This window comes from Phalaenopsis equestris, unplaced genomic scaffold (genome assembly GCF_001263595.1).
Source record: "Phalaenopsis equestris unplaced genomic scaffold, ASM126359v1 Scaffold000800, whole genome shotgun sequence".
NCBI lineage: Eukaryota > Viridiplantae > Streptophyta > Magnoliopsida > Asparagales > Orchidaceae > Phalaenopsis > Phalaenopsis equestris.
Window position 1 is genome coordinate 539677 of NW_018165240.1, and position 26159 is coordinate 565835.

The 26159-nt window shown below is 34.3% G+C and overlaps 2 protein-coding genes across 3 annotated transcripts in view; one reads left to right on the forward strand and one right to left on the reverse strand.

The window, feature by feature from the left end:
- The first annotated feature begins 1467 nt into the window (after window positions 1-1467).
- Window positions 1468-18970, forward strand: LOC110031320. 2 transcript variants are annotated; one of them, XR_002294729.1, is made up of 5 exons: window positions 1468-1873; window positions 8109-8951; window positions 9949-10037; window positions 14470-14658; window positions 15114-15189. XR_002294729.1 is itself a non-coding variant. In XM_020734465.1 (5 exons), the coding sequence occupies exons 1-5, from the start codon at window positions 1586-1588 to the stop codon at window positions 18906-18908; spliced, it is 1500 nt and encodes a 499-aa protein (XP_020590124.1). In that variant the 5' UTR covers window positions 1468-1585; the 3' UTR covers window positions 18909-18970. The 2 variants fall into 2 exon arrangements, 1 of the variants encoding a protein (XP_020590124.1); XM_020734465.1 differs by lacking the exon at window positions 14470-14658 and adding an exon at window positions 18764-18970 and having other exon boundaries at window positions 15114-15248.
- Window positions 18971-25793: 6823 nt separating this feature from the next.
- The window catches only part of LOC110031270 (zinc finger protein 1-like), a 640-nt gene continuing 274 nt past the window's right edge, over window positions 25794-26159 (reverse strand). The window contains exon 2 of the mRNA XM_020734384.1: window positions 25794-26153. Coding sequence (XP_020590043.1) covers window positions 25828-26153 — 326 coding nt within the window. The 3' untranslated portion in view covers window positions 25794-25827. The remainder of the gene's footprint in view (window positions 26154-26159) is intronic.

The window sequence follows — 26159 nt, forward strand, 5'->3', positions numbered from 1 at the left end:
GCTTGCTTGGAGTAATATATCATCTAATTTGACTTGTATGTATATTTGTCTCTTCTAAATTAAATAAAATGAGGTCAATAATAAATTTATATTAATTAAATTTTCATTTGATTATCATATTAACGAATAATTTTATACGCCCAAACAAACATGTAATTAAAATTAAAATTATATGTTATATTAGAATTAAAAAAGATTTGAAGTTTAATGTCTGGACGGAGAAATTATTCCGTACGGACACCGCATGCAGAGATGCATGCGGGGTGTCCGATCTCAATCGTCGATCACCACAATAAAATTTTTTTTTTAAAAAAAAGTTAAAAGTGGGGCCCACCGAAATACATCTTTACGTGATCGAAGGTGGAGATCGGATACCGCATGCAGAGATCTCTGCATGCGGTGTATGTATGGTATAATTTTTCGCCTGAACGTGCGGTATTCTGACGTAATCTTTTTTCGTAAAATTGAGAGTAATGACAATATGAAATAATATGTGAGGAGGGGCATAAATATACCTAGCTTAGTGTAAAATATATAATATATTAATAATAAATAAAAAATTTAAAATATTAATTGAACTATATGAACCACTTATAAGTTTAATTAATATTAAGCATTTAATAAGTTAACTCCTTAACATTCCTGCACATGAGTAAATAAGTTGAATATTATTATTATTATTATTATTATTTATTATTTTAAAATTTCTAAAATCTATAGAGTTAAATTTAACCTCAAATAATCAAATTCAAACCCTATATCCAATAATATAAACTTTATACAATAGTTTTATAATCTTTAATTTGCATAGTTTTAGAAGAGGATATTGCGTACCCTCGACCTACACAAGGTAATGATATTTGAGTGATATTGATGTGGCATTGCGTCTCAATACTAATACTATTATCACACTAAAAATAGACCAATATCAAGGCCATGCAGTCGTCTAATCCTCGAAAAAATATTCGTTCGGACATTTACATGCCCGGAAGGCCAACTACTGGTTGCCACGTAATCTGCCAATGATGCATATGAGGACATATTAGGGTCTGTTTTGGGCAGCTTGTGCGTTTCAGGATAAATAACTTATTCTGAAACGCGGCACATGGGTCGTCTGCGAGAGTCGACCCGCGGCCTGCGTTTAATGTAAAAAACACAAGCACGGCAGACAACGTTTTCAAAACACGCAAACCAAATGGTTAGACGACATTTTTAAAAACACCGCCACACTTATAAACTGTTCCAAATGAAACGGTTGGTTTCATCGTCCAAATATTTTTAATAGAGATAATATTACATCAGGGCTCCTAACGCACTTAGGAGTCCAATGGTACGGCGTCAAGTGTCAAATGGGCCCCAATCGTAATACACCGATATTGCCAGTATTAAGAATGATGAGACCCGCTTAACACGTGGCGCCCTGTATGAGTACGAGGTAATATTTTTTCCAATATCTTTAGAATTTCAGCCACCTCTTCTCTGATTTTCAGATGTTGACCGCACGGCTTCTCTCCTCTCTGGTTTTTGTCTTGGACTCTCCGGCCATTTTCACAGTACACTTGAGCGACTAGCGCTTCCGCGGCAGATGAGCTTCAGATCCTTCCTTCTGGAATTCAACCACCCCCTCTTCTCCGCGAGGAAGATCGCCGGCGAAGTCCATACGGGAAGAACTTTCAGTACGTCTGACTTTACCGGCTGCGAGTTTTCTGGTAAGAGCGCTTATGAGGTGTTGGGGATATCGGAGAAGTGCTCATCCGCCGAGATAAAGGCCTCCTTTCGGAAACTCGCGAAGGAGACACACCCGGACGTTTGTACTTCTTCCGATGAAGTCGCTGCCTCCCTTCGGTTCCTCCAAATCCTTGCTGCATATGAGGTGCGTGTTGTTAATTGTTGATTGCATGGTTAGAATAAGTGTAAACGGGTAATTTCTTTTTGGGATACGAGGTGGGGGATTTCGAGGGATTCGTTTTCTGTTTGTTATGGATGGTTGGATTTATGGTGGAAAATATGGCGAGTTGGTATTTTGGCGACTAGGTATGTTAGGGCAAGGGCAATCCCGGTTCGACGCTCGACTCCCTTCAGAAAACCTCGGATGAATCCTTCCTCTGTGAACCATTTTTGTTACTCCTTTACCTCAACATCAAGCACTCGATCACGAGACTCTTGAACACTGTCTCGAATGATAGTCTTAAAGTCAAGTGAGTCCTTAAAGTCCTCGATTGTTTTACGCTTAACTTATGAAACATCAATATCTTTTGCGGACCTCAAAAGTCAGATATCTTCTTCTTGGGCTAACACCGTCGACTTAAGGGCTTTCATGCTCTTACTACTTTCACGAAGACTGATTTGTTCTTCCACCAACCCCTCCCGAGTTTTCTCGAGATTCTGAAGCTGCAACGAGAGGGAGGTTGCCATTGTTGAAAGTTCTGCTTGCACTCTGTCAACTGTGATTCCAGAGATGTAATTTTTCAACCCTAGATTCATACCGATACTTTCACTCGCCTTGGAAATATTTGATCTTAACAAACTCGAAATTCCGGCTTCTCAATGCCAGTTCTAGCCCCTGCTGGATTTCCACCATCTTATCCACGAAGAAAATAAATATGGGTTAGAGAGATGAAATAATTATATAGTAGAATAAAATGAAAGAAACTTACAAAACTCTCGGCTTCCAAGAGCCCAGTACATTTATGAGACAATATATTTTCAGGAACGTGAATAGTTGAAGGGCTTGGCAATGGCTCTTGTGATGTTTCAACTTTTTTTGTTTATGAAGCAGTACTTCACATTCACTGCTCGTTGGGAGCCGCTTTGAGGATTCTGCGATGGCTAGCTCGGAAGCTCTCTTCTTAGATTTTTTTAACACTACATCTGTTGACTGTTCGGGGTGAAAAGACAGCTTGACATTGAATAATGATTCCTCACTCACAAATTCGTAAATATACTGTCTCAAACAACAGCTCCTTCAAGCCACGAAATCTCAACATCTGCAATATTCCCTCTTCGGTAGTCTGAAGAGCTACAAACAATTGTTGAAACCTTCCTCGCCTCTCGTGAAGCCCCCAATCATTTTTTGCAAAGAAGACTTTCACTAACCATTTTTTTATCGGTTACTTTAGGCGGAAATCCAACGTCTTATGCTTAAACAACACATGATCATGCGTATCAGTAAAAAAATCCACACAGTAGTGTCAAAATTGCCGGTGTTAACGTAAACCCGCGACTTCTAAAGAAAATTGTCAATCCAATAATGACTGTCACCACTCGACAAGATAACTGAGCAATGCAAACCCTAAACGCTTTCATAATTTCAATAAACTCAGATGCCGACAAAAATCGTAGACCAACTCTCAAGGCTGATTCATGAATAGTAACATACCCATAAGGTGAGGAATATGCTCAATTAGTTGAAGTACCAGAACGAGGTTCTCCGGTTGTCGTTATTTCAATAACGTTTCGCAGCGACGTTTCACCGAAAAGCTTCACCGCGACGTTTCGTCGCAACGCTTCGCCCCAACCCTTCACCGCAACGCTTTGCCGCGATGCTTTACCACGTCGCTTCTTCACTACGTGTCACCGTAATTCTGCACCGCAACGCTTTGCCGCAACTCTTCGTCGCGACGCTTCACAGCAATGGTTCGCCGCAACTCTTCACCTCTATGCAAGATGATTTTCTTCTTCTGGGAAATCCTGAATCAGCTGAGGACTTCACCTCTACCCTCTCCTTCAGACCTCTATTTATAGGGTGAAAAAAAAATTGAATTGTTAAATGCTAATTATTAAAATAATTAAAATGATCATTTAGCTCCAGCCTCCTCCACTTCCATTTCTTGCTGTTCAGCTCCAACACCTGCTTTTCGCTGATCCCACTTCTGCTTTAGCATTCCGTCGTTTGGCGTTCTCATGCCTGTGCCAAGTCTATGTTCTACTTGTCATTGACTCAAAATTGAATTGAGCTCGATCCAGCTAGAATCGAAACATGTAAGCTCAAATTGAATTATTTGGATATGTTCCAAGTCTAAATCCGCTCAAATTGGCCCTTGATACGTTATATTCAACTTTACTTATATATATATATATATATCTGTGTGTGTGTATAAAGAAGTGTTTATACTTTTTGGACGATAAAATTGAGGTCGTCAAAAAATAGGAGGACAACTGATACGCATCCAATAAATTTTTCATCATCTGACATGAATCTTGAGGCATGACACGGATCTCGATACGAGATTTTGAGCAAGAAACATTAAAATCATGATAAAAAATCATCCGAAGCTCTGATTTCTGCAAACTCTTAGTCAAATTAACCGGCTCGATGAGACAGACCTAATGATATAAAAACAAGTCTAATCCGAGTCAAATTAAGCTCAGATCAAGTCATTAAACCACTATTGAAAGATTTTCAGACACATTTGGAAGGTCAAATGATTGTCGAATATGATAAGTTTATACTTAAATTGAGCGTCTTGACAAATCAAATCCAACGAGCCAAAAATCACTCAATTCTGACATCGTTAAAACACTCAAATGTCCATTAAATGCCACATGATCGAGTGAAACTCTCTGGACCGTCTGATTGAAATGGTTGATATTCCGACATTAATTGCACCCAAAACACTGTAAATAGACCCCACCCCTCACATGAGGGGGAGCTTAAGTCTAGAAGAGCCTGAGGCCTTGAGGAGAAGCTGCAGCTTAGCATCACCGCCAATCGTCGTCGACTACCGCCGACTGCTGTCGTCCACTGATCTCGACTGTTTATATGCAACAATATAACAATGTATTTGATTATATTTTTCACCTGTCTTTCCTTACTTTGCAACAAGACCAAAAACTTGATCTTGGAAAAAATAAGAATTTAACTTTTTAAGTTAATATATATTGGGTTACTACGCAAATATACGTATAATTATCAAGTAGTATATGACTTTTTGATTAAACCCCGAATATCGAACACACAGGGGTTGTTCACAGTATGCGATAAATAAAATAACAAATTTTAAACTTTAAAAAGACAAATACTTAAACTATAGTTTTTATCACATGAATGAAATTTAAACTCTTTTTGGTATTTTTAATATTTGAAAATGAAATAAAAACTTATTAAAGATAACTTGAGTTTATGTAAAAGAAAAACACTGAATACAAAATATCTTTCTACTTATCATGAATTAGTAATAAGTATAAGAATTCTGTTGTGAAAATATTCAAATTGTATTGTGCCAAATATGAGCAATATTCTTCTTTACCTTTACCAGAGATGTTATAAAATATATTGACTAATTTAAAGTTTGAATAGTTCTGAAAACCGGTCAGGCGTGGAAGATACTAGCTCTCACTCTAAAGTTCCCTCGGTTCCCCCTACCTGGGGGCTAACATCTCGAATCAAAACCTAAAACGATAAACCAAGTTGGGGGTTTTAGTCTGTCACTCTAAAGTTCTCTAACTCTACACCCTTCAAAGATTATTTCCCTATTTATTTGCACTCAATCATATAAACTACATTCTCATTCATATAATTTCATGTGATTCTTTCCAATTGTTGACTGAGACAATACTATCCCAATTCTTACATGTTCTCACAACAAATTTTAACATCTAAATGAGCCAAATCGAGAAATAAATGAAATTAAATCATCACAACTTTTTCCAACATTAAAGATTAACGTTCTCCACAACTTCCATCCAACACTTTATTCACTTATCATTTTAAGGAGAAAGATAATAAAAACTACTCAAAATCCATGGAGAAAACAAAACCGCACTTTAATTTAAAAGTAGAAATCATTGTCAAACCTTAAAACCAAAAGTAGTTTAAAACAAAGATAAAAACTTATCTCAAATCCCCTACCAAACTCTTGAACTTTCTTTAAATCTCTTCTCTCTTACAACACTCTTAACTCTCAAAATAAAACTAAAAACAAAAGGAAAAATAAATTTATGGTGCCTAAAATTTTCTCCAAAAGCTTCTTCACGAACTTCTTCAAGAATTTTTTCAGGACTCTTCTAAAAGTCTAAACTTCTTTCTTTTATAATTTTCCAAGAGGTGTCTTGGTATCTCTTCAAAATGTGTCATGATTCGATGTATTTGCCAAGGTATGCATCCTTTCACAAGTCCTTTAATTATATTTTCGTCCTTGGTGGTTATAACCACCCATTTAGCCAATAAGTGCCAGCCAATAGGTGCCTCAAATGTCCCTTCGAAATTCGTCAAAATGAATTAACCCTTCAAGTAACTGTCACTAACACTTAAGCGCGGGGCCTCTGGCACTTAGGCACGGCCTTTTCTGTTTCACCGGCGCTTAGGCGCCAAAATACTTTTACATCATTTTTACATTTTTGCTCCAAATTTGATCATTTTTCATACCTTTTAGCATTTTTCACATTTTTACTTGTACCTGAAAGAAAAACACACAAATAACTTTCATTAAAGCGCAATATCTAAAAAATAGGTATAAAAATGTGTCTAAAAACACTATATATTTTAGGTGTATCAACCACCGCCGACCTCCAACAACCACCGCTGACCGTCGTCGACCACCGCCGACCGTCATCGAACTCCGCCAACCGGCAGTGACTGTCACTAACCGCCATTGATCATTATTAACCAGACTTCGTCAATCGACGTTGTAATCTGAAAAATATAGTTATCATTTCTCGTCTGTGGGACAAGAGATTTCTGTAATCATCAATCAATAGTGGATTTCTGCAACTGAGTCATGCCCCGTGGTTTTTTCGTTACGAGTTTTCCACGTAAAAAACTTCTGGAGTCATTATCGCTTGTTTTTCTTTCATCTGTGTGTGTACTGAACTTTTTTACAACGCTAAGATGATAGTCCGTTACTCTACCGCCGCAAATTTTCTAGTCCGCATCAATTGTGATTGTTCAAGGGATTTATGTTGCGAGTAGTAGTTTTTTAGAATTAAATTTTACTAACTTATAGTAGCTGAAGAAATGGCTGTTGTATTCCTTTTTCGGAAGAGAAAAATGTATACATTACATTACACACAATAATTAAAGAGTCAACTTTTTGTCGAAGTTATATAACTGATTTTATAGAAAGCTCCAGCCACCCCAAATGGAATAATCTTTGAAGAGCTTTAGGCTTGGTTTGAGAAGACGGTGAAGTTCCGTTCGGTTGTTTCAGTGAACGTTGAACTATAGAAAAGTTTTTGTTTGATGAAGCAGTGTATCACAAGAACAATAATTTTTTTTCTGAAAGCAGTGTATCACAAGAACGATAAATTTTTGTCTTTTTAGATTGAAGCTTGCCTCGTCCGTTCGACCGGCCATGAATTTTAGAGGAGATTTGCAGAACGGGGGCTCTCCGTTAAACGATGTCTTTGTCCTTCCTCTGCTTAATACATTTGAATTGAATTAAGAAAGGAATTTTCTATTGTATGATCTTTTGTGTTGTGAACAATAATTTCATGAATTGTAAGTAAATTGTAGGAATTTATAATTTCGTGGCTATTATGGTAAGAGGAAGGCCTTTGGTTGGACATAAAGGAAAAACAAGAGAATTAATTGAGGAAGTTTGAAGAAATAGAGGGGATTGAAAAGATAAAACAATTAATAAAAAGTAAAGAGATAAGTAGTACTCATACTTGATCAAGGATTAAAATTTCATAATAAATTAAAAAGAAATGTCTTCACATCAACAATAAGAATTTTATTAATGCCATAAATTATATTCCATGAATCAAAATTTCTATATTTATAGACAGAAGAAATAACAAACTTGTTTCAATTTGTTATCAGACTAACAAATCACTAACACAAACTCATATAAACTAACATTTTGTTTATAAATTTCCTACAAATTCCTATCAAATTGGTCAAAAATGCTAACAAATTAAGATTAGAACATTCCTAATAAAATATTGAAATCTAGAGGACAAAAAAAATTCCAATATCCATGACAAAAAATTCAAAATTTGTCACTGTTTTACTCTAGGTACACATACTTTCCATCCAATTGACATAGTACATATTATATTGTGTTTCGTCCATTGCTATTTCTATTCTAGTTTTAAGAGTTATGAATTTGTGTCATTTTTTATTTTTATTTATGTTGTTTGATGTTTTACTCTGTTTTCCATTGCAGATTCTGTCAGATTCTGAAACGAGGGTCCATTATGATATCTATCTGTTTTCACAGAAGAAGATATTGCAGAAGAAATCTGGGTACTCTTCAGCTATGTACACATATAACTCTACTATAGCAATATCAAAGCCGGATGACGTAGTTGAATGGTTAAGATGGTACAAACATTTACTCAATGATATTATTACCCAGAAAAAAGTTTCTACTGGTTCTGGTTATTTAAATAAACTCGAGAGTGAACTTTATTCAGCAATACATTTTGCATATTATGGCCCCATTATAGAATCTATGGATCTTCTTCCTAGTAGTTTTGAAGCTGAAGAGAGGTCTTTGCGTGAAACTTCTGAGGTTCTGCATTTGGTTTCAGGGAGATATCTTTTTGGAGTTATTTATACAGTTGATAATGTTCCTCAATTGTCAGATCTCCACTCAGAAAAATTGGCTTCTTTTGAATCTTCAGAATGTGAACTTTTTCAATATTGTAGCAAGGAAAGTATGGGTGAAGATTTTCAGGAAACGGAAGTGCGACAAAGTAGAAATTATGCAACAGATATATACAGAAATCTGGAGTTGCATATTTCTGGAAAATTAGTAGCTACAGCAACCAGAAGTCCTGCTCAATGTAAATCCAAGTGTGGCTCTATGGAAGATAATGAAGACCGTATAAATGTTTTCCTTAATCTGAATGATAATATCTATATCGATAACCCAAGTCCCCAAGATTTCAAGGTTCTCTTGGGAACAATAACTGGTTTAGGAAGTAATTCAGAAGAAGGATTATGCTCTGTTTATGATGGAAATGGGCAGAAAACTCACGTGATAGTAAAACATCGAACATTGCTGGTGCGCAAACCATTTAAGCTTTTGTATCTTTTAAAATTTGACCATATACACTAATTTTTCGATACGTTTTAAGTATGATTTATGTATTGATTTGTGGTTTTAACCTTCTAAAAGATTTTCTTTAGTACTATGGCTATTCTTCTTTTTATTCTTTTGTTGTAAAAGGTCACCGTTCTATTCATTCTGTAATAACGATAATATATTCTTATTCATATGGGGCATTTACATGCATACCACCCAATTCCTGTGTAATTGCATATCTAACGCTCAAACTTTACTTTTTACATTTATACCACTTTAATCTATTTAATCATATAAAAAATAATGCAATTTTTACTTTTAAAAGTGAAAGGCAACTTTTCATGCATAGATAAGATGCAGTGTATGTAAATACATATGAATTGAGTGACATGTATGTATGTCTTCCTTATCATGATTGTTTGGATCAATTTGAGTCAATTCATGATAGTCATGCATCACTCCTCACCACTCTGCCAACTAAAACCTTTGACCTATCGAGGTAATACCTTCCTATGTATTTATTTGTGAGATACTAAAATCACTAGAGAACCAAAGTTTTAACATGTAGAAACTTCCTCTTCCCTCTCTTCTTTAATTCATTTTTACGTTCTTCGATTGCTCTGCAGCATCATGCTCATAAAAGATACACAAAAATTTATCAGAAGATCCACATGCTTTTAGATATTTATTACACTACATCGGAATTTTTTTGTTCATATATGAACAGAAGTAAGGCCCATTTTTATTTAGGGGCATTTGCATACAGAGCACACAATTCTTATGTATTAATGTCTAAATTTTAATATTTATACACATACATTAGCGGATTTGGTGCTATGTGTGTAAATATGAAAGTTTAGGTTTCAGATTATGTAAATACATAAGAATTGTGTGCTAAGTATGTAAATTTGCCAATATTTAAACTTCTTATAGAACTTGTCTGCATTTTGTGACGTTTTCATGTATGCCTTTCCAGGTGAAGCACATGCACTGGTTTCAAATTGGTGAGGGCGAAGTTTCGGCATATGAATGTCGATGTACCAGAGCTCGCTTGCCCCCTAGCAAGTAACTGATTGTTTTTTCTAATCTTTTGAAGCCAAGGAAAATTGAAATGATTCAAATTCATTAGCTGAAGCTTCTGATCAATTATATTAATATTTTCATGTCTTACAGTATAGTTTTTGATGTCTATTAAAGTCCAAGATAAAAACCTTTTATTTGATTGCTCGTCTCTTTATAAAGTCGGTCGAACTAGATAGAAAAGCTATTGATGATTTTGACAATTGTTGGATTTGTAGGTAGATTTTATTTTTAGTATATATATATATATATATATTAGAATTTTTGGTATGTTCTAATTTATGTTTCTTTTTTTATCATAAGAAGTTATGGTTGATTTTATTATTTTTCAAATGTGGGAGCCATCCCCTCTATTTATCTTGTAATTGTTTTTTATGAAATTGAAGAGGGATAATTATTTTTCTCCTCCTAAAACTTACATGATCTCAGAAACGACTTATGCCTTCAAAACAAGGATCCAATCCCATTGATTGTCTGCAGGTTCTGTCTCTTATCTCCTGCCCCTCCTAGGTTCATGTAATACCATCACCTTTGTGACCGACCCCTCGATATTAGAGTCTTCTGGGAAGGCAACGACGGCGTTTAGAGACCTCTCCTGATACAATCACGATTAGAGCCAACTGAGAAGTCAACGATTGGATTGTGACTTTCAGAGACTCGACGTTGCTTGATTTAACAACGTTCCTTATCCTTCCTTTAGCATCGACAACAAGGCCGAAATTGCGGAGGTCAAGCTTGTATCCAAACTGTGGTGTGCTTTTTTTTCCTTGAGGTAGCTATTGCATGTTTGCTGCTCTTCTCATATTCTGAGGATTTTGTTCTAATCAACAATAATAATGGGAGTTCAAAGAAATTCTACAACATGGACTGGTTCTAATAATTCTGAAATCACCTCACCTCATCCTAGAACTCTTCTCATGTCTGTATCGGCTGAATATTTTTCTTAGAATTCACCACTTTACCTAACAATTATAAAACTTAATAAACACAACTAGGGTTGTCAAAAAACTCTTGTTCATGAACAACTCATGTTCGACTTGTTAAGTCGCTCGTGTTTAAACTGTTCATTAAGTAAACAAGTCAAACATGAACAAATTTTTTAAGTTCGAATTATAAACGAGCCTAACGTGAGCAACCTTTTGTTCGATCGTGTTCAGCTCATTTTTGCTCGAAATAAAGAAATTTTATATATTATTTATATAATAATATATTATATATTTATATCTAAGTTTAAATCATAACAACTTGTGTGGTTATGCGGTTCTGTGCCTTATATTGCATAGAAGTGGTGCGGGTTCGAATCCAACACCATTCACACGAACAAAAATATATAATTCGAGCTAGACATGAACTCATTGTTCACGAGCAATTTTGAACACGAACCAAGTTCGAACATGAACTAATTTCAAATGAGCCAAGCCTAAGCTCGCTCAAGCTTGGTTCATTTACAACCTTAGACACCACTATCTCGGGTGGGCTCAATGCATAAAATTAACGATCAATATGAGGCAAATTTGAATATTTAATCAGAGAAATTTCAAAACCTAATGCTAACAATTCAAATTTGAAAAAAATGGCATTATGCAATTTCTCTTGTGATGGGTTGACTCATGAACTTCATGGAGCCTACGATAGAGAAACCTCATTTATTTCTTCCTACCACTTGAGATATCTAGGAGGCCGTTTGAAATCTCTATTTAGACTTGGAGAGTTCTTCGCAAATTTTTGAGTTGAAAACTCAATTTTGGAAATCCAAATAAAATGATCGTGATGTTACTACATATTACAATGAGTTAGTAATATTATGAAAGGAGCTTAATCAATATTTTCATGACATTTGGGAAAAATCGAATGATTATGCTCATTACAGGAAGAGAGAAAAAAATGATCTGGTCTACATGTTCTTAGCCAACGTTAACCAGAGTTTAGACAAAGCCGGAAGTCAAATCTTTGGTAGGAAACCTCTAACACGATTCAAGAAATTTTTTTTTCAATTTAGGCGTGAAGAGTCGGGAAAATTTTTTGACATAATTTTTCTTCTTGATAATGTCCTCATTAGTCCTTCAACCCATGTTCAATTCACTTCTTCTTTGAGTTTTGAGTCTTCTTGTTTTGTATCAGAGCTTGTTTTAAATCTTTGGTCTAATGGGTCTAGCCCTCTCACTGGGGAAATAACTTTCATCCAACACCCATTTTTCCATTATGTGTCGTATGAAAGTTTCTCACCCATTTTGCAATTTTTGTGTATGAAGATTGCTAGTACCATGCAGGATGCTTTGAAAGTCCCCTAAGTGGAATGATGCTATTTTCAAGGAGGTGAAAGCTCTTGAAAAAATTGGCATGTGGGAATTGGTTGACCTGTCTATAGCGAAGATAGCAGTCAGGCGCAAATAAGTGTCTTTAATTAAGTATACTTCTGATGTATTTTTAGAACAACGCAGGGCTGACTAGTTGCCAATGAAGAGCTATGATATTAATTATTTAGAGACATAAGCCCTAGTTGCAAAAGTAAACTTTGTAAGGGTTCTTCTAGCACTTGCAATTAATCTTGAATGACTCCTACAAAAGTTGTATATAAAAAATGTCTTATTCAATCGGGACTTGGAGGAAGAAGTGTATATGGATACATCTCCGGGATATAGTGAGAAATTTGACATAAATATGTGCAAACAAAAAACTTCTTACACGTGTTGAAGTGGTCATCGAGAACACAGTTTAAGAAATTTACATTATTTGTTAAATGTTAGGGGTATACTCAAGAGTAGGGAGATCATACAATGTTTTTAAGACATTCAAATGATGGGAAGATAACCATATGACTTGTGTATACAGATGATATTATTCTCACCTATCATTTGTTTTTGAAACTAATAACTTAGGATCTCTAAGGTATTTCTTTGGCATGAAGGTTCCTCGATCGAAGAAAGTAATAGTTGTCTCCTAATGAAATTATGTTATTCATCTTCTCAAGATGCATCAGTCTAGACCTACAGACATTCTAATTGATCCCAATTAGAGACTGGGAGATGGGAAGGAAGTTGATCCAATGAATACAGTTAAGTATCAAAATTTGGTGAGTGAGTTGATTTATTCATCACATACATGCCCACACATTGCCTTTGTTGTTAGTTTGGTAAGTCAATTTATGCAATTGCCCTATGAGAAACGCTTTAAAGTTGTCAATAGAATTCTATGGTATCTAAAAAGTATATCAAGTAAAGAGTTACTCTTTTGGAAGACTTTACAAAGACATATACTGTTGTAGATTGGACAGACTCAATTACGGACAGGAGATCAATTTTTGGATATTGCGCCTATGTGTGGGGAAACTTGATTAGATGGCGAAGTAAGAAACAAAATGTGGTTGCAAGGAGTAGTGTTTAGGCAAAGTATTGGGCTATGACAAATGGAGTATGTGAGACCTTATGGTTGAAAAGAATTTTTGAAGAGTTGTAGATCTCATAAACATGCCAATGAAATTATTCCGGACAATAAAACAACCATAAGCATTGTAGAAAATTCACTGCGCATGATCTCATAAAGCATATGTAGAATGATAGGTCATTCATAAAAGAGAAGATTGATTGTGGAGCATTTGCATGCCATTTATCCCTACTGCTCAATATATAGCAGATATCTTCACCAAACGATTGTCCAAGCCTAATTTTGAGCTCTTTATAAGCAAGTTAGGCATGATTGATATCTTTATGCTCCAATTTGAGGGGGCATTGGATTTTTAGAAACATTTTATTTTTAATACCTTCTATTATTAGCATTTTCTATTTTTGGAATGTAGAATTATTTGTATGTCATTGTTCTTGTTTCCTTCTTTTATCATGAGAAGTTATGACTGATTTTATTATTTTCCTAATGTCGGAGCCATCACCCTCTATTTATCTTGTAATTATATTCTATTAAATTGAAGAGGGATGATTATTTCCCCCGCCCAAAACCGACAATGATTTCTTTTCTTAAGTAGTTTAAGACTAGGTCATATTACATTGCATGAAGATGGTCTTAAAAAAAAAATTAAAGCCGGAAAAGCAGCACATTTAGTCATGGATGGTTCGATTAAATTTCCTTGGAAATATCTCTTCAATCAGCACCAGTCATTTGGGGTGTAACAGAGCCAAGTCAACTACTGAATTGGTACGATCTTAGCTCTGTGAAAAGCTCACAAGTTGAACTTGATGGGCTAATGAATCAAAATTTTGAGTTAGTTCTCACTTGACTCTTTAGCTCGTTTTAAAAATATTTATGTAAACTGCTCTTAAAATATATTAAATCTAAGAGTTTATGTTTTAGTTTCTTATATCATGTGATCTCTTATTATTTCTCTTCTAATTTTTCATTTTTTTTGCCATTTTATTATAATAGATTTTTGAATCAAAATTATTTTCTCTTTAATAATAAATAGGCTGCCCTATGAGTTGACAAACTCGCAGAGATAAGATTGAGCTCGAATTCAAGCTCAAGCTCAAGCTGTGGATTACTCCACTCAGTTCTACTTGTTTACGGCCATATTAGTCATCATTTGCTGTCCTAATTTTCCTATTTGCAACAAGGTTGCCTTATCAACAGCTCATGTGTAAGAATGACCAGTAAGGTAAATCGATCTAAGGATTGCTTTTGGTGGATGATTACTAGGATTAAATTGGATTTTGTAAATCCATTCTCTTTGGATCAAGAGCAGTGTGAAGTTATTTTATTGGAAATACTTTAGTCTCTCCGGGCTGCATACCTATGTTTCAAAAGCCAATTGCATGGCTTTTCTTAAATTTATTTTAACATTCACTGTGACATAATATGTTTAGCTTTTGAAATCTATTAAGTTATGCACTTATTCCATGTGCTAATTCTTCTTGGAAGTATTTGAATGGTATATAGTTTGATTTTTTGAGTAACAGAGAAAACAAAAGGTTATTCCGGTTAAATTTTAATACTTGGATAAATGGCGTTTCATTCTTTTCTCAGAGCGTGCATTCAAAATCATGGGTAATATTTATTTTCATATCTGAATGTAGATTTTATTTGATGATTGAATGCCAAATGATTTTTCAGATTCTGGCTTTTTGAACCTCGATCTTCTACGCATGACATTGGTGGTTGGTATGTTGAAACATTTGGCCAAAACAGAAGGGGTAGGACGGTTCTTTCTAGAAGGCATTGGGATGGAGTCAATGAACTTCCTGAAAAGTAAGAGTTTTTCCTTGTAATTTTTTTATTCTACTTTTTGTTAGTTGTATATTTGAACCTACAGCTACGACAGGGAGAAGGTGTCATTTGTTCTATCTCTACGGTCTTATTTTGCCATCACTACATTGCTTACCTAACTCAATTTCTTCTTAAGCTCATTCGTTAGTGGTTTATTGAGCACCAACTTTACATCTTATTGCATTTTTAGTCGTGGATGATTTTTCATTCAGGTAACCCTAATTTTACTTCCAAGTAGAATATATATGTAGTACAAATTAGTCATGGATCTTTGTGCTTGCTAGGCTATGTCAGTTTTTTTTATTGTTAGTAAATTCTCTATTGGCGACCGTAACTTGAAGGGTGTGGGCCCTGGAACTTCATGCCTGGCTCTTCTATGACATTCTGTATTGCGGGTCTAATTTTTAGAAACTAGATTTATTTTTAAGATAAGGTACTACTTACAGATTTCTATCCTCATTTTATGAGGACTTTAAAATTTGTTTCTTCATAGACATAAACCACTATACTTTATTACTTCGCTCAATGAAGAGAGAGAACTTTGATTGAGGTTATTGTTAGATGCTAAGTGCTTAGTGCATGATAATTATAATTGACTTTAGATTAAAAAAATTATTGTCATTAGCTTAGAGTGGATGATTTTTGGGGAATAATAGTGAACTTGATTAAGATTCTATGGTTTCATCGTCTTATGTTGCGAATCCTGGTTTACTTTGTCAAAAGAAATAGTCAGCCAAATATAATCAAACTATCTTTATAAATAGTCATAAGTTCCATCGTTTCATTAAAAGCTGTCTGCTTGTGATGAATGTTTGTTTCGGAAGATAGTTTTAAGTTGACTTTAGCTAATTGAGGGCTTTGCGCTCTATTATGTGCTATCTTTAATTTATCTTTAAGGAGAACCATTAGAGATTTTATGAGCTCTAACAATGAATGTAATTTGATGATATCGTTTTATGGTGATCACCTCTTGGCCCTAGTGATAATCGTTCCTTTTTATTGTCTCATTTAGTGATAAAACTGAAAAATGTCGAAGGAACCAGGGTGGTATGGAGGAATTTACAGTTTTTCATTAATCCAACCTATTACAGTAAAGAGTAATGAATGGAAAGAGGAGATTCGAGAGGATATCAGATGAGTGACTTAGATCATTTGTTAAACTTGAACAGTCCAGACTTGTTGTAGTACAGGTTACAAGTTGAGGTGTACTACAAATCTGGACTGTCCAAGCTTAACAATGCGGCGGTATACGTTACATCCCCCCTTAAGTTGAGGATTTCAGTTGAAGTGATCAGCTTGGAATTCAGTGCTAGAATCTGGAGTTGGAGAGAGCCTTCTTGAAGATGTCGGTGAGCTAATGTTGAGTGGTGCTATGAAGAACAATGATGTGGCGTTGCTGGATGCAGTCCCAAATGAAGTGACAGCCATTCTCAATGTCTTTGGTGTGAGTGTGCTAGACTGGGTTGTTTGAAAGTGCAATTGCAGAGATGCTGTTGCAGTAGAGAACGATTGGTTGGAGTTGTTGTGTGTGAAGATCAGTGAGGAAGCGTCGAAGCCAAATGATGTCTGCGGCTGCCGAGGTGAGAGCTCGATATTTTGCTTCAATTGAGGAACGAGCAATAGTTATTTGTGTTTTGGCTGAATATGACACAGGTGTGCTGTTGAGAAAAGCACAGGATGTGGACTTGTGATCGGTGAGGTTTCCTGCTCTATCTGAGTTGTTGTATGCTTTAGGGTGAGGTTAGAGCGGGAGATTGGAAGTTCGAATGATATGGTGCCATTAATGTAGCGAAGGATGCTTTTGAGTTGATGAAAATCGGATTGAGTTGGAGCCTGCATATGTTGAGAGGCAAGGTTGATATCTTCGCTTCACAGTAATGTGTCTAGATCGTCAAGAGATAATGGTTGTAGATTTTTACGTATTAATGTTTTGAAGGCATGATAGGTGGAGGGCAATCAATTGAGGGTGTGGTGTATGATGTCCTCTGGGTTGATTGAGGCGTTGGTGGCTGCTAAGGTATCAACCTTAGCTTTGATTTCGAATAAGCATTGGGTCATAGGTTTGCTCAACATGTTGAGATTGTGGAGTTCGTTTCTCAGCTGGATGATTCTAGGCCGGTTGGAAGATTGAAGATAGCGTTCAATCGTTGTCCAGATGTCTTGACAAGTGTCGAGAGGGAGGACATATGGTCAAATTGATGGAGAGATAATAGAGAAGAGAGTCACTCTTAGGTTTTGGTCTATTAACATTTTTTGGGTGAAATTAGGATTGGTAGATACTTGCCGGGCAGGGGCAGGTATCATCGAGGAAACTGTCATATCAATTTGCTCGAATAGCTTGAGTACCCGTGCCTTCCAAGTTGGATGGTTATCTACAACAAGTTGAGTGGAGACTAGCCTCTGGATGTTGCTCAAAATAAACTTCAGCTGGTTGGGGATCGAGTTGTGACTTTTTAAATTCGTTTGCTGGTTTGTAGGTTGGTCGTCAGAGGAAGCACTGGAGGAAGAGGATGCCATGCCGGTCGAGGGAGAGAAGATGCCGTGAGTCTATAGATGCTCTGGTACCATGTAGAACGTCGAAGGAACCAGAGAGGCACAGAGGAATTCACAGCTTTTCATTAATCTACAGCCTATTTGCTTTCGGTGCAGTAAAAAGAGGAGATTTGGGAGGATATCAGATGAGGGGCCGAGATCATTCTATTAAGCTTGGGCAGTCCAAAAATGTTGTAGTACAGGTTGCAAGTGAAGGTGTGGAGCAGGAATATGCAGTGGTATTCATTACAAAAATCACACAATCAGAGAACACGTGTCACGATCTTTAAGAGTGACCATATAAATAAAATTCTCATGCAACTTAAAAATTCAATAATGTAGTATTTGAGTAAAACCAAGAACAAAAGTTTCAATATCTCACTTTAGATTGAGGCTCATAGAATTGTTGTGGCTTTTCTTCCATGAAACATGTTTACAAACACAATGACACAACAAGACAAAGGTGAGACAACATAACTATAAAAAGATTGGACATGGCACTAGATGGACATAATCTTGTATTGTATAAATTATGTAATTTTGAGCATCTTTGATACACGGCTTGAGCATAGTTGATGGAAATTCAACTATGGTTCTTATTTGTGAAATTTACATATATGCCCGCACGATTCTTATGCATTTACAGATCTAACGCCTTGATATTATAAATTTATGCATGAAAATGTGTTTCACTTTTAAACATCAAGTGATAGTGGTAATGTTTGAGTATTATGTATGTAAATATGAAAGTTTAACCGTTAGATATGCAAATATATAAGAATTGGGTTGTATTTATGCAAATGCCCCCTTATTTTTGTCCTCCTTATGATACTCTTGACATATCCAGGAGATTATTTTCATCTGGATTCTACAACATCAGTTATCAAAATCTATATTAAGGTTTTGAGATTTTGCAGAAACATTTGAATTATTATTCTAAGTTTTTTTCACCTTTGTAACTGCAGGAGACTCCATCCAGCCGTATATTTATTGACACTTGCATACAGAACCCTAGATCTGGAAGATGAAAAAAGGAAAAAGAGAACTGTAAGAGATTTTCTGGAACCAAAAATGCAGAATATCCTTCGCTGGTGCAGAAGGTTTATATAATGAAAGACATTTGAAGCTCTGGTGAGTATATACTAGGAAGAAAATTTCGCGTACGTTATCCGTACGCGAGCTACGTACAGATGACAGACACGATACACCGGCCAAAAAAAAACACCTCGCCGGTGTATCGCGTCTGTACGTAGCTTGCGTACGGACGACGTACACAAAATTTTCTCCATTTACATACAGACCACAAATCTATTTAACACGCGTATTTATATGCATACTGCTCAAATCATTAATCTAACATAAACAAATAGCGCAATTACTATCTTTTTAGAAGTGAAATACATCGTCTTCAATCGTAGGTTCATGACATCAATGTGTTATAAATATAAATATCAATGTTTGGGATGATAGATATGTAAAATCATAAGAATAATGTGATGTGTATGTAAATTTCTCTAGAATAAAATATGTTGAGATTGGTAGATATTACCATCCATGAAATCTGCAATTTTTCTATATAAACAATAAAATTTAAACTCTTCAAATCTATCCTTGAGGCCTCACAAGGCAAACACAATGCAAAAGAAGATGGTAAATTTACATACATGCCACATAATTTTTATGTATTTACATATTTAATGCTTAAGCATGTTTACATTTATATTTTGGTGTCATAATCTTATGCATTGAAAGGTGTATTTTAATATTCAAAAGTTAATAATAGTAATAATTTTTTATTTATTATTAAAAGGTTAAATATTATGAAGGTAAATATGAAAGTATCTATCTTAAAAATGTAAATTCATAAGAATTGTGCGGTATGTATGTAAATACATTGAAGACGAAATAATCACCACCAATTCGTTAGCGGTGTGCATTATTTGTTCAAAATAGAAAAATTGAACCAAACTGATGAAACTGCGTTCGAGTTTTTACACTAAATGTAGGCCATGGGTCGACCAACGCAGACGGCCCGCGGGCCGCGTTTCAGGATAAACAGCTTATCCTGAAACACACAAGCTGCCCTAAACGGACTCTAAGCGTTTATAGAACTTCTACCTCTCATCTTTATTATTCAAATTATCACTCAATTATTTAAAATGCACATAAATTTATATCCTCGTTTTTTATTTTATTCAAATTAGCAACCGTTTAATATTGGCATAAATATATGAATTTAATAAAAAGAATATATGAGTCTATACATATGTTTATAATTTTCATGATTAATATGGATGTATTAATGTAATTCTCTTTATTTTCAATACATAATAATGAAAGTTAAATATACACAACAACAATAACAACAAGTCTTTATCTCACTAAGTGGGGTTGGCTCGATGAATCCTTTTTCTCCATTGTGTCCTATTGAATGTCATATTTTCATTCATCTAATAGATTAAGATCATTTTTTTATACAATATGCCCCAGTTTTTTTAGGTCTATATTTATCTTTCTTAACAAAAGATAAATTTAAAACATCGATTCTCCTAATTGGTTCATCAGATGGTGAACATTTAATGTGACCAAACTAACTAAGGTACCTCTGCATATTCTTAACACAAGCTAAATTTAAAACATCTATTCTCCTAAACATCTATTCTCCTAATTTTCTCCTAATTGGATCATCAGATGGTGGACATTTAATGTGACCAAACCATCTAAGATGATTTTTTCTAATCTTGTCAGCCAATGGAGCTACTCCAATCCTATCACAAATATATTAATTTCGCATTTTGTCTTTTAAATGTAAAACCACTCATCCACCTATAAATTTTCATCTCAACAATACTTAACTTTGTTTTATGCTTCTATTTTAAAGACCAACATTTGGGGGCAATTGAACATGACAAAGCTAGCCACCAACTTGTAAAATTTTCTTTAGTTTAAGTGGTACTCTTCCATCTCACAATAAGCCCCGAGCATTCCTCTACTTCAACGATCATCTAAAAGTTTAAGTATATCATTTAAAAATATATGCTTATTTTTAATTTGACAAACATAAAAAAGAGTTTAACTAAATTTTGAAAAATATTTATTTTATTTAAAAATACATATAATATATAAAAATTAATTATAATTTATATTACACTCAATAAAAAACATCTAATAAAATGTATATAATTATCCCTACAATAATATGTAGGAAAATTCACATATATTCTAACTCTTTTATTTTCTCTTCGTGTCGCCTAGACTTACCCGGCTTGCGTCTGGAGTCTGGACGGAGTCCAGACGCAATATTTTTCTCAGGCGACATTTTTAGTAAAAATTAAAGCTTAGGTGTTAATGTGTAAATACATTGGAGTTGAGTGGTATATATGCAAATCTTTAAAAAAAATAAAGAAAGTGTAATTGGCATTAAAACCTTTTATGGGACTCGATGGGCAAATTTCCTATAATAAAAAAAATCTGATAAATTATGAATAAATTTATATGAAGCATTTCAAATGATTTATTTCATTAAAGGATGATTTCAAATCATATGAATAAATGGTTAAGTCTCTTTGGGACACCTGCAGTTTATTAAAAAATAAATGTGAAGCTGTTAAATAATAATCTGATGTTAAAAAAACAGCGGTGGTTATTACAATTTTTTTTTTTTTTTAAAGTCAGACTGTAGCTAAAAAACTACCTCTGCACTAGCCATGAGTGCTGGGAAAACGAAGGTTTAAACGACAACTTTTTGAAAAAGCTATCAAATGCAGTTTACCCAAACCCGCAGTGCCCATCGCACCGCCGCTCCAAACAGACCCTTAATCTATTACTCTATAAAACGGATAATGATGAATGATTTTATATAAAAATTTTAACAAAAAAATTCTTATGATGTAAGGTAAAATATTTATGATATTTTGGAGAAGCAATATGGTGAATATGTTGGTTCAAATTCAACTCATTTATTGCAAAAAAATAAATAAATAAATAAAAAAAATAATTCAATTCTTTTATTATAATAATTAAAATATTTTTGTTTTGATCAATATTACCTAAAAATGATGTGTTTTAAGTCAATAATTAATTTCAGCTAAATTTGACCGACTCAAATCCCTAATAATAATTTTGGGTCTGCAAAAATTTGACCCGATATCTAATAATATTCCTTAAATATTATTTTTTTTCCTAAGAGGAATTAGGAAAGAATGCAGCTCTTGTAATTGAAGGATTTGTTGGTTTATACTGAAGGTATGTACATAAAAAAAGCTCGATATTTTTGAACAGCTTGTATTCGAATTTTTTGTTAACTGAGCGAGCTGAACACGAATAGTTAAATTATAAGCAAATTGAACACGAACAATACTTTGTTCGGTCGTGTTGAGCTTGTTTTAATTTGAAATAATATATATATATATATATAGACACACACACACACACAAACACACCTCTAACAAATCTCCATCATATGACACATGTTGAAGTAACCTTTTGCGCAAGACATGTTCAAACTTTGATAAAAAATCATTCAGAACTCTAATTTCAGCAAAACTTGTAGTCAAATAATCGGCTCGATGAGATGGACCTGATGGTACCAATATTAATCTATTCTAAACAAAATTGAGCCTTGATCAAGCCATTAAACAATATTTGGAAGTTTTCGGGACACATTTAGCAGGTCAAACGGATGTTGAATCCAGTGAGTTCATAGTGGAATCGAGCGTCTTAATGAAACGAATCCAACGAGCTCAAAATCGCTCAATTCCGACATCATTAAGACACTCAAATGCCATTGGAAGTCAAGCCCAAGAGACAAGACTCGATGGGAAGATACAGTATCCCTGAACATCGAGCCCAAGAGGTAAGACTCAATGAGAAACTATCAAGCCCCTAGAAGTTGAACCGAAGAGCCAAGACTCGTTAGGAAGATATGACGCTTCTGGAAGTCAAGCCCAAGAAGCAAGACACGAGGGAAAACTACCATGCCCCTGAAAAACGAACCTAAGAGACAAGTCTCGATGAGAAGCTAGTAGTAGACATGATCATCGCTAGAAAGACTCTATAAGAATAAGTGGTTGATAGAGTTTTTACTCAAAGACCTCAGAATAATAGAAGTCTTATAAGACATAAGTACATCAAAGACCTCACAAAGCTAGAAGTCTCAGAAGACATAAGTACATCAAATGCCTCAGAAGGCTGGAAGCCTTTGATAACACAAGTACATTAAAGGCCTCAGAATGCTACAAACCTTAAGAGACATAGGTACATTAAAGACCTGAAAGAGCTACACAGAGATGCATCAAAGACCTCAGAATGCTACACTTCAAAGCGTGATGAAATGCCCCTAAATTTTACTTTGGAGATTGAGATTTTTTATGTTTTAGGTTTAGCCATTATGGGTTCCTTTGTGTTATCCTTAATAAATTTATATATTTTAATAGATGTGGATTATGTTTTAAAATGTATTGAGACGGCGAATCTCCCAAATTATGATGCTCAAAGTTTAGCTAAATTCTTAAATAAGAATATAAAAATGAGATGCTTAGAGTGATCATTAGTGATGGGGAAGCCACTTTAGGAATAGAAAAATTGAGATATTAGTTATTAAGTATGAAATTAAGCATAAGATTGACATATCATATCATTTGCAAATGAGTGATTTAGCAGAAGTATTTAACAGGAAATCAAAAGGAATTTAGAGAAAACCTCAATCCTAATAGGAAGGATTGTCCTTCGAGATTAGATGATGCATTATGAACTTATAGGACTGCTTATAAAACACATATCAAAATGTCCCAATACAGGCTCATATTTGACAAAACTTGTCATTCACTAATAAAATTAGAACATAAAGCTTATTGAGCTGTTAAGGAATTTAATTATAATATGAAAGAAGCCGTTAAGAAAATATTGTTGCAGTTAAATGAACTCGACAGAATTAGACAAAGAATCTTATAAAAATACTAAGTTTTATAAAGAGAAAATGAAAAAGTTGAATGATCGAAAGATTCTTACGAATGATTTTGAGATTAGATAATGCATCATGGGCTTATATGTCATTCTCAATAATAATTTATAGTATATAAATTATTTCGGAGAATATTGTGATTACTCTCTTAAGTCAATCATAATGTGAATTTAATAGTGTATTATATGCCCTTAAAAGAGTGATTTCTTTGTTTAATCCTAATCAGTGAAAAAACCTTTTTATTTTATGAAACTTAAGTTCTTATCTCATATTATTTTTGACTTGATCACGAAACTTACATGAATTACTTTTAATATTCATGAAATTTGAATTAAAGTTTAAGTTTATCAAAATTTTATTAGATGAACTCAATTTAACTTTTAGATAATAAAAATAATTCAAATTATTAATAGCTTAATGCCACGGATAAATAGTCTCACATCGGCTAAGTGTAGGGCCAAAAAACAGTATGTGACATTAGGGAGCATATATAGTAAGGGTAATATCAACTAATTTTCATTAAAATTTAAATTTTTAGTATGTGGAATAAATAATATTCATTATAATCATTATCACTTGTTTATTTACATGATTTTATTAATTTAATATTCAAAATTGATATGACTAATTTTTAATTCGATCAATTTTGCAAAAGCAAAATTCAAATCGATAGCTTAGATTCAAAAAAGAAATTAAAACTATATCTAATGAAATTTAAGATAGTACTACGTATCTTGACATGTTGATTGACATCTATGGTATAAGTCCCATCAGGTTGATGGTTCGAATCTCTTCTGACACAGTTGACCTTAAGTAGGTGTTGCTAGAATTATTAGACGCTGGAAGTAGGGGTGTAAACGAGCCGAACACAAGCGAGCTCAGGCTCAACTCGTGTTGTCCTCGTTTATATTTTGAGCTCAAAAAGTGTGTTCGTGTTTGACTCGTTTGCTTAGCAATCCGAATACAAGCCGTTCACGAACAAAGAGTCGTTTTGACAACCTTAATCGGTAGCCATAAGATGTTAAGGATTAGGGCAAGATTTAAAAATTATTATTTATATTAAAACATCATTTGAATCTAATTTAATAATTTTTATTTTATTTTCTTAATTAATACTTATAATTGTATATATATATAATCGAAATACTAATTGATTAGTAGTATTTCGAGCCAAAACGAGCCGAACACGAACAAACAAATCTTTATTCGTGTTGTTCGTGTTCGGTTCGTTAACTTAGCGAACGAGCCGAACACGAGCTTCTTAGCGAGCAGAACACGACCTATTTGCGAACAACGACCCGTTTTGACAGTCCTAGCTAGAAGCTCGTATAATAGCCTCTAGTCATTCTCTTGTAGAAAAAAAAAAAAAAAGTGAAACATAAAAGACAAATATAAAAAATAAAAATAAAAATAAAATAAAGAGTAAATATTATTTTGTTTCCAATTATAAAATTTAAAATAATATTTAACATATATTCATTTGAGTTAATTAAATCAACACTCATAGAAAAGAACTGCTGGGACATGTTTAATGGCTAAGGATTTTAATCAAAAGCACAAAAAAATAAAAAATAAAAATAAAAATAACTCTAAATTCCAACGGATCACTCATTCATTTAAAACAAAAAATTACAAAAATAAATAAATGATCTCGAATGATATCTCTTCCAGAACATCATAGAACGATGATAGTGTAAAAATAACTTCTGATTATTTAAAATAAAATTCTAATAATTCTATCTGAAAATTATTAGAACCATAATTTAGAAAATTCATGAATTATTTTGATATAACTATAAATTTTGTGACTAAAATAATCCCATATAATAATCATGAACTATATTGTCATACTCAAATCCTAGAACAATAAATTAGCGAACTGTTCAGCCAAAACCTAATGCAGAAATCCCGATGATCAATGGAAAAAAAGATCAATTATGAAAATTGCAGCCATGCAGATTATACTTTTGGTATTAAATTATCACTTTGATTCAGTATTATTTCATCTTAATTTAAACATGAAATAATAGTTAAAAAAAATTACCAAATAATTCAATAAAAAAATCGCTAAACCGTGAGAAAGAAACGGGGCTTCTTCAATGGAAAGGAACCCCGCACCTCTTCCTCCTCTTCCAAGCACCGCCAGCCCGCACCTCCGGCGAACTCCGCCGCGGCGGGTAAGTTCAGATCAAACCCTAACCCCCTTCCGCATCCCCCGATCGCAGATCCAGTACCCGCAGCACTTCCGATCGTCCCATCGTAGTGCCTTCGCTTATGTCCCCCAAGCGCCTGACCCGTCGAAAACGATCTAAAACAAATCAAGCACTGATGACCTCTCCCGCCGGCGATCAAAACTGCCGATCCACCGGAGATCCGATCATCGGCTGGGGGTGAGAGGG

Bases quoted from the DNA above. Each gene is read 5' to 3' on its own strand.
- LOC110031320 (XM_020734465.1), top strand. From the start codon at position 1,586: ATGAGCTTCAGATCCTTCCTTCTGGAATTCAACCACCCCCTCTTCTCC. The intron at 1,874-8,108 runs GTGCGTGTTGTT...TTTCCATTGCAG, and splicing joins AAATCCTTGCTGCATATGAG to ATTCTGTCAGATTCTGAAAC. The intron at 15,249-18,763 runs GTAAGAGTTTTT...TTGTAACTGCAG, and splicing joins GTCAATGAACTTCCTGAAAA to GAGACTCCATCCAGCCGTAT.